This window comes from Calidris pugnax, unplaced genomic scaffold (assembly GCF_001431845.1).
Source record: "Calidris pugnax isolate Ruff unplaced genomic scaffold, ASM143184v1 scaffold72, whole genome shotgun sequence".
Taxonomy (NCBI): Eukaryota; Metazoa; Chordata; class Aves; order Charadriiformes; family Scolopacidae; genus Calidris; species Calidris pugnax.
Window position 1 is genome coordinate 111,815 of NW_015090808.1, and position 15,749 is coordinate 127,563.

Here is a 15,749-nt window from a genome sequence, read left to right on the forward strand (position 1 = left end):
AAAACCCCAATGGTTGTGTTAAAAACCAAAAGCTGCTGAACACACTTGATCCCTCTGAAATCTCAGAGCGCTTTCTGATTTCTGGGAAGTATCTTGGAATAAATGGTACAGTGGGTACCGTCTCAAATGCTGAGCAGCTGATGTAGGTTATGAGATGGCCAGACAGGACATGTTTCTAAATGTCTGTTTTGACAGATGCAAAAGTTTACTATGATGTAGATGCAGTAAGATAACTTGTTTCTTCAGTTTACAAGAAATAAAGCAGAAAATTATCATTATAGATAAAATGTCGTTCAGTCTGAGCATGAGAAATGGTTGGTACGTGCATCAGAGCTGTAACTGCATTTTAAAATTGGTTCATTAATAACGCCATAAATGGAATAAAATCTTTTGGAGTGAGTTCCCTGCCAAATGGGTGATGGTAGGTCTCACCCTAATGGTTTTACAGTCTGTCTGTGTGTCACTTAGCAGAGTGGTTTTGACTGGGGTGGCTTGGTGCTCCTGCAGCACAAATATGAAATAGAAATTCCTTTTTGCTTGTTCCCCCTCATGAAGGGAGGTCTCTGGGTCTGGTTATTGAGCGTTGACTCCAATGGATGTGCTCCAAATGATGCAGAGCATTAGCAATGGAGATTAGTTTATCCCCTCCTGCAGTTAAGGAGTAAGAAATGTTTTTTACAATTAAAATGTTTATTTTAAAAAGGTGGTCTGCAGTAGAGGCTGCCTCTCTCAGCGCTGCTATAAGTGGCTTTTGATTTATTCCCTGCAGAGTGTGAGTGCTGTGCCCATTTAGACACAATATTAATTGCAGTGTTGGATTGAAGTGGTTTTTTTAATTTTTTACTACTTGCTTGTGCCTCAGTGAATCCTGCAGGAGTTTCAGAGCAGGGCTCTGGGTGACACTGTGCCAGGCTGGGCTGTCTGTGGGGCACAGTTAACAAACTGTGGCACATGTCACACCAATTTGCACATTTGGCTTGAGCTGTGCCAAAAACTCACACTTTTATGGGGGTACTTTATATTTGGGTTTGTCACTTGGTAACACTGTGACCTCCTGGAATGTCACTGAGCTTTGCTCGTGCACAGGGCTTAATGCAAGTCAGGCTGTACAAAGCCAGAAGGAGTTTTCCAAAATTATTTTGGCCTTTGCCTGCTCACTCTGAGTAATCTGGGAGGCTGCGGTGATGTCTTCCCTGGGAACTCCTCGGAGGCAGATGTCCCATCTCCTCAGGGTGGGACATACTTCTCCTCCCTTCCCAGCCACATCTTCCTCCTCTGGTGAGGTTCTCCTCCTGCCCAAATGAGCATCTTACACCTGAGGTGCCCTCCCCAGCACTTCACCCAAACTACCGAAGCTTTAGCAAACCCCTGCGAGAGTTTCTTCTCTGGTAATAAATTCCACCAGCTCAAACTCAACAAACTCCTTTTTGTTCCCTTTGGGAAGGGAAGGGGAACGGGGCGAGGAGTTCTGTTGAGCTGCACTAACGTGTTACACAGAGTCTGGCAGGCAGAGACCTGGAGAAGTCGATGATTTTAGTGAAATACAGGCACCAAAATAGGTTGGAAATTCTCTGGTTTAGGTGATAGTGGAAATCCATCCCGCTGGCACTAATTGATGCTTTCTCAGAGAGCCTATCTCCATGGGAGAGGCCAAATTGTCCTTTAGCACACCAAATACTTTTTTTTTTTCTCACTTTGAGTGTAAAAAATGAGTACAGAAATCTGGAGAAAACAAAAAAGAAATGTGGAGTGTGGTTTTGGTACGTTACTGTTGTTGTGGTTTGTTCACAGCTTGCAGTTGCAAACAACAGGATTATTACACTGCAAGAAGAGATGGAACGGGTTAAAGAAGAAAGTTCTTACATCCTAGAGTCCAATCGGAAGGTGGGTGGGTGTGGGGGTGTGTGTGTGAGGGTGTGTGGGTGTGAGTGACCACTGAACCTTCAGGCAGTCCCAGCCCCAGTCCCACCAAGAAGTAGCTGTTTGGAAGAGACTTTTATTTCCTTGTTGTTGGGAGGGAGGATTTACTGAGGGGGTGGCACAAACATTTGGACGTAGGAGTTCTGCTTTTTCAGCCTGAAATGCTGGCCTTTTTGGAAATCAAAGGGCAGGATCTACATGTTTTTGGTTGATTTGGTTGGACTAGATGACCTTCAATGGTTCCATCCAACCCAACGCATTCTATGATTTATTGAAAGTGCTGGTAACTATGGCAGAATCTAGTTTTTAGTTCTAAAGATCCTTTCCTGAGGTTTTGTAACCATACTTAGAATATTGTGAAAGTCCTGAAAATGCAGAGTTTGTGTCTTTAGCTCCTAGAAGTGAAGTGGGGAGCAGGGAGACAGAGCCATTTCTGCATGTGGTCACTGCATGGAGCTCTGAGTTTTGATAGTCACAGAATTTGTTTTCAAAGTGGTGGGAAAAGCAAATAATGGGCAAATGTGAGGGTTAGTAGTATATATTGACGGGTTAATTAAGTGTCTTCATTACCTTAGGCCACTAAAGACAGAACTGCTGATGGACAGGCACTGACCGAGGCGCGGAAACAGTTGAAGGAGGAGACTCAGCTGCGGCTGGTAAGGGCTGTCTGAGCTCAGAGCTCACCACAACTGGCTTTTTGGTGTCATAACTCCATATCAGAAAATCGCTTTTTAAAACATTTGCCCAGGGAAATGAAATGTTTTTAGGGAATAAAAAGTCTGCCAGCTTTTCCCTGGTCTCCCCCCACTCCATCAGACAGATGGGCCTATATTGTACTTTCTGCTGTTTATGTTGCTGGAATATTGGATGGAAAATGGGGATTTGTTGTCTTTAATCACCTTTGATGGGTCAGATCCTTCGCTGCGGCTGTGCAGCGTGGCTCTAGGTGGTGGTTGTCCTGGGGAGGGTGAGGAAAGCTGGCTGGTAACGCCGGCCCATCCGGGTGTTCCAGGACGTGGAGAAGGAGCTGGAGGTGCAGATCGGGATGCGACAGGAGATGGAGCTGGCCATGAAGATGTTGGAGAAAGATGTTTGCGAGAAGCAAGACGCGCTGGTGGCGCTCAGGCAGCAGCTGGATGATCTCAGGGCCCTAAAGCATGAACTGTCTTTCAAGCTGCAGGTAGGGAAGAATTCCATGAAATGTGGTGAATTCCAGGTAGAAGCAATAACTCCTGTTCTTTTTTCCCCCCCCCCCATCTCTTTAAAAGGGACTGGGAATGGGAGGGTTTTGGGTTGTGTAGCATTCTTTGGTCTCACTGCCAGGAAGATGTAACACATGAACAATTGAATGTGCTGGGGGTTAAAGAAAAATGCCATTTCCTCTGAGGAAGGACCCAGGATGATCCAGAAATGGGTGTGTTTGACCAGGAAAAGCATCTTCTGTGGTTTTGTGGTATAAAAACTGAGCCGTGGGAGCTTCTGTTCCAGCACAGTGTGGTGTTTGAAGGTGTGTGGTGTCGTTAGGTGCGTTATTGTGTGGTGACAAAAGACTTTTAAGACAAAGAGCAATGCAAAAAGCTCCGAAAGACACTCTAAAATAGACTTCAGAACAGGAAAACGTTGCCTCTGCTCTGCTTGAGCCAACCCTTCTGAGCAAAACAGTTGAATTATACAAACAGATGTTGCTTTAATATGTATTATATGGGAAACTTCATTGACTCTGGTACTGCCTTTTTGTGGGGTCCAGCCATAGCCTGCACCTGTAGGGCAGGGTCTTTGTCCTCACATTATTGACCTGGCCTTTGCTTTCTGAGCACCTTCTCCTGCCTCCTTGGCTCCTGCCCCTTTGGCTTCATGTGCCACACAGCATCACAGAATGATGTGGGGTTGGAAGGGACCTCTGGAGATCATCTCCTCCAACCCCCTGCCACAGCAGGGGCACCCACAGCAGGTCCCACAGGAACGTGTCCAGGAGGGTTTGGAATGTCTCCAGAGAAGGAGACTCCACCACCTCTCTGGGCAGCCTCTGCCAGGGCTCTGCCACCCTCACACCAAACAAGTTCTTCCTCATGTTCAGATGGAACTTCCCATGTTCCAGTTTGTGCCCGTTCCCTCTTGTCCTGTCCCTGGGCACCACTGAGAAAAGCCTGGCCCCATCCTCCTGACACCCACCCTTGAAGGATTTATAGGTGTTGATCAGATCCCCCCTCAGTCTGCTCTCCCACTTAAAAAAACTCCACAATGCTCCTTTTTTCCAGAGTTCAGACATGGGACTTACAAAACCCCTATGATGCTCCTTTTTTCCAGAGTTCAGACATGGGAGTGAAACAGAAGAGTGAATTAAACAGCCGTTTGGAAGAGAAAACAAATCAGATGGCTGCCACCATCAAACAGCTTGAACAAAGGTAAAGAATGAAACTCTTACTGTTATAAAGTCACATGTGTGTTCCAGTGGTGGTGTCCTGCTGAGCCTGGCTGGGGGACACGAGAGCCCCAGAGCACTGCTCAGCTGCTGCTCGAGAGCTAGAGTTCTTGAGGTGATGTTAGAAGTGTTGTGCACGCTCAGGAGGGCTTCTGTTAGAAAGTGAGATACTGCTAATGCAGTAATTAATGTAGCAGCTTCATTTATACACATCAGCTGTGCTGTGTGTTACCCAGTCATTACAAGTCCAGGCCTATCTCTGACAGCACTGGGAAAAATGGAAATACAAACATTCCACACGGAATCATAGAATTGTCCAGTTGGAAGGGAGCTTCCAGGTCGAGTCCAACCATCAACCCAACACTGACAAACCCATCACTAACCCATGTCCCTCAGCACCACGTCTGCCCGGCTTTTAAATCCCTCCAGGGATGGGGACTCCACCACTGCCCTGGGCAGCCCATTCCAAGGCTTCATAACCCTTTCTGTGTAGAAATTGTTCCTAATATCCATTCTAAACCTCCCCTGGTGCAACTTGAGGCCGATTCCTCTTGTCCCATCACCTGTTCCTTGGGAGAAGAGACCAACCCCCCCAGCTATACTCTCCTTTCAGGGAGTTGGGGAGAGTGAGAAGGTCTCCCCTCAGCCTAAACATCTCTGGTAACATCAGTAACATCTCTGGTACCATTTTGAAAAAAAAAACCCAATTGAAGCCTTCTCCTGATGACCAGCCATGTGCTTTCTGAGGGAGATGAACCTCTTGGCGTGAAAGTAAACAGAGGAAGATGAGGGGCAGCCTGGCTGTCGCAGATGAAGGCAGTCCAAAGGGCTGGGCTGGGCCAAGTTCCAGCCTAATGGCCACGTTGGCTCACGTTATTGACCTTTGGCATCGCAGAAGGGTTGATTTTCCCCCTTAGTCTTGTTCTGGAAGCCAAGGCTTGTGGTGGTTTGGCCAAATAGCTCAGGAGCTGAGTCTCTGGGAATTGCCTTGGCTGTCGTGTGAGCTCCCAGAAAACCAGAGCACGGCCAGTGCACTAAATTAACCCTCTTGGTTTAGGTTTTATATTCTGTACAATTCTTTATGAAAAAGGTCATTTTGTTTATAGAAAAATCTGTATTTTAACATGCTGTATGATCTCTCCTCAGCTAATTGTTTTGCTCTTTTTCTCCGTAGAAAATCTGTATTTTAACATGTTGTATGATCTTTCCTCAGCTAATTGTTTTGCTCTTTTTCTCCTGCTGTTCTTATTTTTCCATCTTTTATTTTTTTTTCCCATCATCCTCATTCTGATTTCCTTCATAACAGTGAAAAGGATTTGGTGAAACAGGCAAAAACCTTAAATAGCGCAGCAAACAAACTGATCCAGAAGCACCATTAGACATTTTTTGTGTCAGGTCGCCTCACAGCTCTGACATCAGAACTCATTTATGAGGGGAGAACTTGAGAATTGCTAAAAGCAACTGTTAAAATGTTAATTGTCACCTAAAGTTGATTTGGAATTTGCTGAATTTTTAAAACCAGTGAGTTTGGTTGGGTTTTTTTTTTTTCTTCGGAGATTTAGAGTCGGGTATGAAAATCCCTAACTTTGCCATTTAAGCTGTGTTAAAGAACTGATGAGTTGGCCAGTAAAGACCCCAGAAAAGTGTTCAGGAGTGGCAGAGACGTGGTTCTGTCCATCCCTGGGACACAAACCTCCTCTGGCAGCACCCATCTCCAACATTCCTGGAGAGTCGGTGCCTTGGCCGAGCCAGTGGCAGGTTGGCCAGCTCTGGAAAGTCAACTAGTTTTTCTGTGTTGCCCTTTTTTTTGTGAAGTAGACTCGGGGGGGAAAAAAAAATACTAATGCAGTCCCTGGAAGTTGTTGCAAGTAGTTGTGTGCGTTCCCCAAGCCCTTCCCAACCTCTTCATTTCTGTTCCATGGGGTCCTGGAGCCACCCCAGAGCCAGGACTTGGTGGCTCGTGGCCACAAAGACCAGCCTTCTCCTAATTTGCCTTTGTGACCTGGTGGGAGGCTGGGGAATTCTGACTTATCCTTATTCCTTTAAACTTCATGTGTCCAGAATTAGTGGGTAGGTGTTAGAGTAACAGGATAGAGTGGTGAGTTCAGTGGAAACCTCCTTAACCTTCGCATCGCCTTCTACCTCCACCATCCCTCCCTCCTACACACACCTCGTGGGTCTTCCCCACCGAAGGAAGCCCAGGAGAGGTGCTTCAGGAGGTCCCACCTCTTCCTGGAAAGGGAAGATAGGTTCTACAACCAAGAATCTGATCTTTATACTCTAGTGCTAAAAAAAATATGAATAAGAAAGGACCAAGAGGTGCAGTGGTGGGGAGTCATTTGGTGCTTGAGCCTTCCTCCTCCCAGCAGCCCCTGGTTTGAAAGGAGGAGTTGCCTTTAACCGTCCCGCTCCTTTCCTTCGCTTCCCAGTTTCCCTTGCTGGGTGCAAATGGGATTTGCTGAGGAAAGAACAGCTAAAGCTCGGAAACAGCTCCAAATAGGAAAAAATAATTCCCAATTTAACACCCCAGTGCAAAACTTTTAAGTAACTGTAGCTTGGACTATGATAAACCAATACCCTCTTCCCCGTGGCCGCCCACAGGGTCTGGGCTGTCCCAGGCGTTGGGCTGTGAGCGCTCCTAGGGATTTATATCCCTTTTTTTCTTTCAAGAAGATGACATTTGGGGGAGTTTCCGTGTGGAATATTTTTGCTCTGGGGTGAGACACCCCTAGAAATTCTTTGGTGCCAGTTCTCCCTTTGCACTCCCTGGGGCAGCGGGTGGCAAACGTGACTGGAAGGGCAGCTGGGGAAGGACCACCTGTTGATTCTCACTTAATCCTTCAACTTTCAAAATCCTGGGGGGGCTCAGTTTGCCCCCCCCAAGCTCCTCCCGCAGACCCCCCCACACAAGCAGACTTGGAGACCCCTTTTAAACCTCCACGCGGTGCCCAAGTCGCATGCTCCAGAGTATAAACTTTAATAACCTTCAATAACCTTCTACTAGAAAACTCATTTTAACCACCAGGAAAAAATAAAATAATAGTAGGAAGGCGGAAGCTTTCATTGAGGCATCCAAATAGCTAATTAGAGCAGTTAATTCCCCCGCCCCCTCCCCGGCTGGCTGCTGGAGGGAGAGGGGTCGGGCTGGCTTTGTGTGCTCTCCCAGGAAGGCTGAAATCAGAGAAAATTGAGAATTTGGCCCTTCTCGGGGCCGGGCTCCGCAGAAGGAGCAGGAGGAGGAACTGATTGTGGATCTAGTGGCTTAACCTCCCTGGCAAGTCCCAGTTCCGCGTGTAAAGCTGAAATGTAACCTACATTAAAATCCAATTGGACTTGAAATTCTGTGTACTTGAGGTTTGCTTTGAATCTGGATAAAAGTGATGTTTTCTGTTTTTCATCCTAATGGCTGTAAACCGTAGTAATAGAATAAAAACTGTTGAAAATCAGAGCTTCTGCCTGGTTCACCTACATCTTACTTTTCTTTCAAAGATTTTCCTCCTTTCCATTGTTTTTACCATTCCTTTATTTTTGACTTTACCTTTTCACTGGGTTTGTTTTTTTTGGTTTTTTTTATTTATTTATTTTACTTTATTAATTTGTTGCTTAAACTCGGTCTTCCTCCCCACCATGGCTTTTGTTTTTTATCACAAGTTCATGTGGCTCAAATCCAGATTGCGGCAGGCGGAGAAGGACCGGCAGTTGGCCCAGCAGGACAACCGTCTCTTCAAGCAGGAGTTTGGGGACAAAATCAACAGCCTCCAGCTGGAAGTGGAAGAGCTCTCCAGGCAGCGGTGAAGAGATCTTTTGCTAATCTATTTTTTTTTCCCCCCCTCTCTATTTTTCTGTTTCTAATCTAGGGCCGTGTTGATTTGTGTCTAGTAGAAAGCAGTAGGAGGTGGAGAGGGAGAGGGCCAAGTGGCATTTGAGATGCCAGGGAGGCGTGAAATGCTTCCTGAAGTGGCAGATTTTTTCTTTAAAGTTGCAACTCAAAAAATCAGGTTGGAAGAAAAAGGGAACGAACTGCGTGGTCGGGAGAAACCGCCAGCAAAAGCACAACTCTTCTGTGGGGGTGGGAGATCAGGAGCAGGCTGCAGAACATCTCTTGGGTGGAGATGAAGTGTCGGGATGTGTCCGTGGGGGGTTTCTGCACCATGGTTGGATTTGTTGGGTGATAACCTTCTCTTTTGGAAACCTGCAGAGCTAGGGATGTGGGACGGAGACCACCACGAGCTGGAAAAGCTAGGTAGATCCTGAGGTTGCCTTGTGGCTTAGCCTGGAGTGAGAGGGGGCTGGATGTGCTTCAAAGAGCAGTCAGGTCTCTGGTGGCAACGTAGACCTCTCCAAAGTCTCTTGTTGCTCAGACTTTTCCATTGTAATAGCATCATTTGGAATCTAAAGCTAAAACACTCAAGAGTTTGGAGCAAGGGACATCGGTCTGGCCAACTGTGATTTTGAGTTCTGTTTTCCAGCTGCAACTGGTCTCAGTTTTGCTGGGAGGCAACCATTTTGGAAACCTGCAGAGCTAGGGATGTGGGACGGAGACCACCACGAGCTGGAAAAGCTAGGTAGATCCTGAGGTTGCCTTGTGGCTTAGCCTGGAGTGAGAGGGGGCTGGATGTGCTTCAAAGAGCAGTCAGGTCTCTGGTGGCAACGTAGACCTCTCCAAAGTCTCTTGTTGCTCAGACTTTTCCATTGTAATAGCATCATTTGGAATCTAAAGCTAAAACACTCAAGAGTTTGGAGCAAGGGACATCGGTCTGGCCAACTGTGATTTTGAGTTCTGTTTTCCAGCTGCAACTGGTCTCAGTTTTGCTGGGAGGCAACCAGAAGGTTGGAAACCAAATGTAGAGAGCTTGGCGAGAGCTGTCCCCCTGTGGTGTCATGGGTTTGCTGCTGTCAGGAAAACAGAGAAAATCCTCTTATCTGAAAAGAGCAGAGTGTCTCCCCCTCGGCAGCTTCTGCGTGTTGCAAGGTCACTGGGTTGGATGGTGTGGAAGCGTTGCTGGATGCAGCTTTTCATTTTGTCCTCTCCTCCCCTCCTGGCACAGTGTTTTGTATCATTCTGTTAAAAAAAAAAAATGTGACAGAGGGTGCCCACAAAGCCAGGAAATGGCTTTTATCAGGAATTCGTAGGAGATCCTGGGCCTGAGCTCTCTCTGTTCTTGGGTATAGAAGGTCTGGGGAATGTGTTTCTCTGCGTGTGCTCCTCACCCCCAGGCAGATGAACTTAGTGCAGCTCCATGAGATTTGCAGATTGCTCTGGTTTTGCATCAGTTGGACCCTTCCTGATCCTTTCCTCGCTCGAGCTAAATCAGGAGGAGGGTATGAAAAGGATGGAGCCTCCTTTCCTGGGAGGCTGAGCTGCTTTATCAACTTCAGTTTATTCCTGGATTTCTAAAGGAATGAGTTGTTGGGTGCTGCACTGGCTGGTGGGTAGCTTTTCTGGAGTTGTCTTCCTTTTCTGGAGTTGTCTTCCTTTTCTGGAGTCGTCTTCCTTTAAGAGGAAATGGGGCTTTTTGTGTTTGTGCCGTTTTTAAATCACGTTATAAACAAGAATTCCCTGAGGTGGTTGGGTTTTTTTCAATGTCAGCGCGGGCGAGGAGTCATTTCTGGATGTGAGTCTCCAGCAGCTTTACTGGCTTCAGTCAGGCTGTGTAATTAATGAGGCTGGAGTCATAACGAGCTATTTAAAAAAACCGTTGGAGCGGTCCAGAGGCTAACGAGGGTAATAACGGATCGTGTTGGTTTTAATGACAATGAGGATTCTGAAAATGGTCCAAGTCCTGGCACTGCTTTCACAGCAGATACTCAGTTTCTAGGCTTTGGTTTTGGAGCAGGGGTGGTTCCCTCTGGCAGTTCCCATATTTTGTTGATTATTGATTGATTTTGGCAAACGAGGAGGTGTTTCTGGCGCTTCGGTCCCTGCTGGTCCATGTGCTCCAAGAGCTCAGTGGTTGTTGGGCACAGGAGGTGCAGTTCCTGGAGGTGTGGAGCTTTCTGGTGCCCCAGAGTAAAGGGTCTGAGATCCACAGATCTGGAGTGGTGCTGCATCAAGGACCTCTGATGGCCTTGTTCATCTCTCCTTAGTTGTCCTCCTGAATTTCCATCTGCTGCACTCAGCTGTGTCCTTGTTCTGTGTGGCTCGATGCACCACAGCAGGCACCGTGTGGGGCTGGCCCAAAAGCCTTGGTGGCAGGACCAGTGGCCCGACTGCTCAGTGGTCTTGAAGGAGCATCTGCCATACCTTCGTTAGAGGCTGGGCTGGAGTTGATGATGGTCCATAAAAGGGCGTATGTGTCCTATTTTCACCCCTTTGGGCTCACCTCTCCTATCCCAGCCCACGTACTGACCTGCTCCTGTGCTGTTGCTCAACCAAGGGCAGTAGCAGAGCAGGTTCTCCTGCTGGAGAGGAGACCTTGGTTGCTCCACGAGGACCAAGCCCTGCTTCCAGGTGAGGTGTCTGAACACCAAGAGCAGTAGCAGAGCAGGCTCTCCTGTTGGAGAGGAACCCTTGGTTGCTCCACAAGGACCAAGCCCTCTTCCAGGTGAGGTGTCGGAACACCAAGGGCAGTAGCAGAGCAGGCTCTCCTGGAGAGGAACCCTTGGTTGCTCCACAAGGACCTAGCCCTGTTTCCAGGTGAGGTGTCGGAACACCAAGGGCAGTAGCAGAGCAGGCTCTCCTGTTGGAGAGGAGCCCTCGGTTGCTCCACAAGGACCTAGCCCTGTCTCCAGGTGAGGTGTCAGAATACCAAGAGCAGTAGCAGAGCAGGCTGTCCTTGGTTGCTCCACAAGGACCAAGCCCTGCTTCCAGGTGAGGTGTCTGAACACAAAGGGCAGTAGCAGAGCAGGTTCTCCTAGAGAGGAACCCTTGGTTGCTCCACAAGGACCAAGCCCCACTTCCAGGTGAGGTGTCAGAAGAATTTCCCCAGCTCTCAAGGAGGACCAGCCCATCCATCCCCTTTGGGAAGGGGTCGGGGATGTTGGCTTTGGTTTCAGAGCAGTCCACGTACTGAAGAATGTCTTTTTGAACAGAGCACTGATCAACTGCTCTGCAAGAGATGAATAACTAAGGATTTTTACACTTCCAGGTGAGGTGTCAGAAGAATTTCCCCAGCTCTCAAGGAGGACCAGCCCATCCATCCCCTTTGGGAAGGGGTCGGGGATGTTGGCTTTGGTTTCAGAGCAGTCCATGTACTGAAGAATGTCTTTTTGAACAGAACAGATCAACTGTTCTGCAAGAGATGAATAACTAAGGATTTTTAAGGACTTGCAGGCCTGTCAACAGATTTATTTCCACAAAATTGTGCTACGATGAGATGAAGCACTTCTAGATTTTTCCATCCTGACGTATTATGTGAGACAACTTCTATTCAGAGGCAGTTTTCAGCTCTTGAGTTGGGGTTGAGTTGCTGCGGTGTGAAGAGAGGGTTAAATAGCTCATCTTCTCTCCCTGTGGAGTGTTACAGAATGGCCCTTATTCAGATTCCACCTCCCTATTCCAGGAGCCACCTGGAACAGGAACTGAAGCGGGAGAGGGACAGATGGTCACAGAGTCACCAACGCGGCCAAGACAACAAAAAAGGCCCAAAGAATTGGCTGAGACAGGTAATTTGGGGATTGTTCCCCTTGGCTTGCGCTGGAAATGTGGTCTCGTTTTCCTCAGTTGCTTTTCCTGAGCTTTGTTAGGCAATAAATTGGATTGTTGATGCGCCACAACTACATGGAACCTTTTTCACACACGCTAAATAGGCAGTTTATTGAGTTGAGCCTCATAAAAATTATTGCAAATATTACATTTCACTGGAGAACGCTGATTTCCTCTTCTGGGCTGGGAACATGACAAAATCCTGACAGTAACTGTAATTTTCTTTCACTAATTCAACAAAACCAAGTGTAATACAAGAGAAGGACGCTGTAAACTTTACAGCTTATGAAAAGCAAATTTACTTGGTTTTATTTCTCGCATCTTAATAAGGGATATTCTCCTGAAAGAGGTGAATAGTAAAATTTGGGAGACAAAATGATTTTTGGCTGGTATCACAAGTCACTGTTGGTGTTCTCTCAGCACAGAGGGTTGGGGAAGTCAGTGTTTTTCATCTTGAGAGTAAAACTTGGTAGTTCCCAAGCGAAACTCTCTTTTTAGCAATAAATTTGCCTTTGGAAGTGAAAATCTGCTCCGTGGCTTTTCCTGTAAAACACAACAGGTTCTTTTGCCGGGAATTGGCAGCAAAACACTTGTTTTGGGGAACGAAACTCATCCCCGCGAGGAGTGGGAGGTGCTGGAGGTGGTTTCTGCTGCCCCACAGGAGAGTTGCCTTCCCTGGGCTCCCCGGGGCTGCTTCAGCCACCCCACTTTTTCTTTTTTTAACCAATATCACACCCAATTTCAAGGACATTATTCATGCATCAGGATCCATCTGTGGAAAATCCTTGTTTGCTGTAGCAGAAGAGCTAGAATTCAGGGGGAGGGAACCAAGCACGGTGCGGTTTGGGCTGGTAAAAATGAAAACCAGAAACCCCCAAACTGGGCAGACCGGTCTCTAAAGCCAAAGGTTGGAAAAAAGTAATTTCAGAATTATTTTTTTTTGCCACGGAACTTGGCAAAAAGTGCTTGATCCGGCAGAAGTTTGTTGTTTGCAGAAATGGAGGAGCTGGGCTGAGATTGGGGTCACAAGGTGGTCGCTGGGGAGGATTTGTCACCTCTCCTGGCTGAGAGGATTTGTCCCGCTCATCGGTCGTTAAAAAGCCCCTTCAGCTGTAAACAATTCCTCTTGGCAGGACGGGAGGCACAAAATCCAGGAAGAAAATGCAAAAGTGAAGCAGCCCCCAAGGGAGGACAGTGTCCTGAACAGTGTCCTGAGCAGCGTCCTGCCCCACAGGTAGGGAAGGGAAGAGATCTCATTTTTGCCTTCTCCTTTTCTCCTTCCCTTTCTCCAGTTTCTTTGCCGATGGAAAGTTTGGAAACTTCCATTTCAAAGTGCAACTTCCCTTTCAAAGAACCATTTTTCAGCCTAATGCCTCTCGCTGAGCTCTCTCTGCTGCTTTTTCGTAGCCCTCAAAGGGAAGAAGGAGGTTCTGCCACTTGCCCTCAGCGTTTCTGGAGATGAAAAGCTCCCTCTCTCTCCCATTTACCTTTGAATTTGTTTCTGCATAAATCTGTTGTTTACTAATTTGTCTTACTTAATGAACTTAATAAGTCAAATGCTGCAGAGACCTTTGGAACTCGTGTTCAACGAAGGTATCGCTGTTGGTGAGGGAAAGGAGAAGGTTGGTGGGTCAATGGCATTTAGAACCAGTAACTGGTGGCTTTTGGACAAGAAGAGAAGCTGTTGGAGAAAGAGAACTTGACATAATATTTCAAGGAAGTGGTTGTATAAAAATGTAGTTCTGGTAGCACATTTCTGAACTTGGTGTCACAGAGGAAGATTTTGGTGTAGAACTTGTTTAGTGTTGAAAACCAAATCCGAAAGTTAGTTTTCAATGAGAAGAGATGTTTTCTCTGTGAGGAGGACGTTGCTGGAGGATGTTAATGGCCCGTTGGAGTCCTCTGACCGTCGGTGACAGAACACAGAGCTCTGCCAGGCTGTGCTGAACACCCGTATAAACTTAGAGAATTCTGGTCTTAAAAATAGCGTAAGCTCGATTCAAATCTGCTTTACTGGGTGTTAAAACCCTTCCAGGCCTTAGATGCAGGAGCTGTTCCACCTGGGCTGTTCCAGCAGCAGGAGCATCGGGCTGCTGAGCTGTCTCAGAGACCTCACAACACCACAGGAGACCAGACACAGAGTGGTTTTGCAGCAACACACCCCAAAAATGTGCATGGGTAGGATTTTCACGACAGGTTGAGGGAATTCCCTGATGTTTTTCTGAAATGCCACAGTGACTGAAGTGACGAGGCTCCTCTCTTGCAGGTCCCCGGGCGGCACGCAGGACGAGCAGGTGGGTGGTGCTTTCTCTTGCCTTGAAATACTGAAAGGGGAGGGTCCCGAGGGAGCTCCTGGGGGGCTGCACCACCTGCCCTGCCCAGATGCCTCCTGGATGTCCTTCAGGTTGTGCCTTGGGGAGGATTTGTCCATAGTGGACAAGTGCTGTCATCTCAGTAGGAAGACTTTCTACTGAGTGAGCTCATTCTGCCTCCTCAGCACGACCCTGTTGGTTTTTAAACAAATATTAACCCCTTGTATTATCCCTTTGCCCTCTGCCTTTCCTGGCGTGTCTCAAAAGAAGAAGAAAACATAATATAATACAGTGTTTCTGGGAATGGTGGTGTTTGACCTCCTTGGTGGTGTTTAAGCTCCGCGCTCCGGGGTAGGGCTTTGCCAGTTGCTCCATAGGGTGGAGGGAAGGGGGTGTTTTGGTTGATTGGCTTGTTTTGCCATTTCCATGTATCTCAAATTGCCCAAAATCCATTCTTTCCCTCCTTGGGGTGTCTGGCAAAGCAGGGCTACACCCCTGTCAGTGGGATGCTGTAACACTGGTGTGGTGTAGCTGGTGGGACTGTAGGTCATCCTGCAAAGGCTTGGTGGTCCCTTGTGGCTGCTCCGTCGGGGGGAGAGGGGTGAAAAAACACCACGTGGGGACCTTCCTCCTCCCTGTGTGAGAGGAGGATCCGGTGTAAATTAGAACGTCTTGGTTTTCCCTTGGGGTGTAGGAACAGCCGTCGGGAGCTGGGAACGCCGAGATCTGCCAGCTCTGCCGGGAAGAAAGCAGCCGGAGCGCAAAGAAGGTAACTCCCAAGGCTCCTGTTGTCACCTCTGTCACCTCAACAACGTGTGTTTCCTCCCATTTTCATCTTGGAACAGCAGAGACTTCCCACTGGTGACTTGGGACCGAGAAATGAGCCCTTTTCTGAAGTCCACTTCCCCCTTAAACTCGTTAGACAGTGGTTGCCTGAGGGTTCCTCGCTCTGCTCTGTTTTCTCTTCCCTTTAGCAGCTTTTTCCCTTTACTCAAATGGTTGTTTTTTTTTTTTTCTGGGATCAATCAGAAGTGAGAATCACAGAATCACAGAATCTTCTAGGTTGGAAGGGACCTCAAAGATCATCTTGTCCAACCGTCAACCTAATTTTGACAAAAATAGACACCCACACAACAAACAAGGAGCATCATCACTAAACCATACCTCCCAGCACTACATCAACCTGTCTTTTGAACACCTCCAGGGATGGGGCCTCAACCACCTCCCTGGGCAGCCCATCCCAATGGATGATGACCCTTTCAGGGAAAAAATCTTTCCTAATACAGGAGTATTAGGATATAGGAGGAATAGAGGTGCTGACACTTGTCCATTTCTCCATTTAGGGCCCGTTGCCTTTTTCTCTTATTTTTATTCTTTTTTTTGTGGCTAAGCCCCCCCCTTGCTTTCCTCACGATGACAAGAGGGTTACCAAAGAGGGGTGTTTGGTGGG

General features: G+C 47.5%; 1 protein-coding gene across 1 annotated transcript in view; it reads left to right on the top strand.

The window, feature by feature from the left end:
* The window catches only part of RUFY3 (RUN and FYVE domain containing 3), a 60,049-nt gene that overhangs the window by 37,518 nt on the left and 6,782 nt on the right, over positions 1–15,749 (top strand). Inside the window, 9 exon segments of the mRNA XM_014938330.1 lie at positions 1,792–1,884; positions 2,496–2,576; positions 2,933–3,100; positions 4,228–4,325; positions 8,014–8,133; positions 11,665–11,947; positions 13,121–13,221; positions 14,254–14,281; positions 14,994–15,068. Coding sequence (XP_014793816.1) covers positions 1,792–1,884; positions 2,496–2,576; positions 2,933–3,100; positions 4,228–4,325; positions 8,014–8,133; positions 11,665–11,947; positions 13,121–13,221; positions 14,254–14,281; positions 14,994–15,068 — 1,047 coding nt within the window.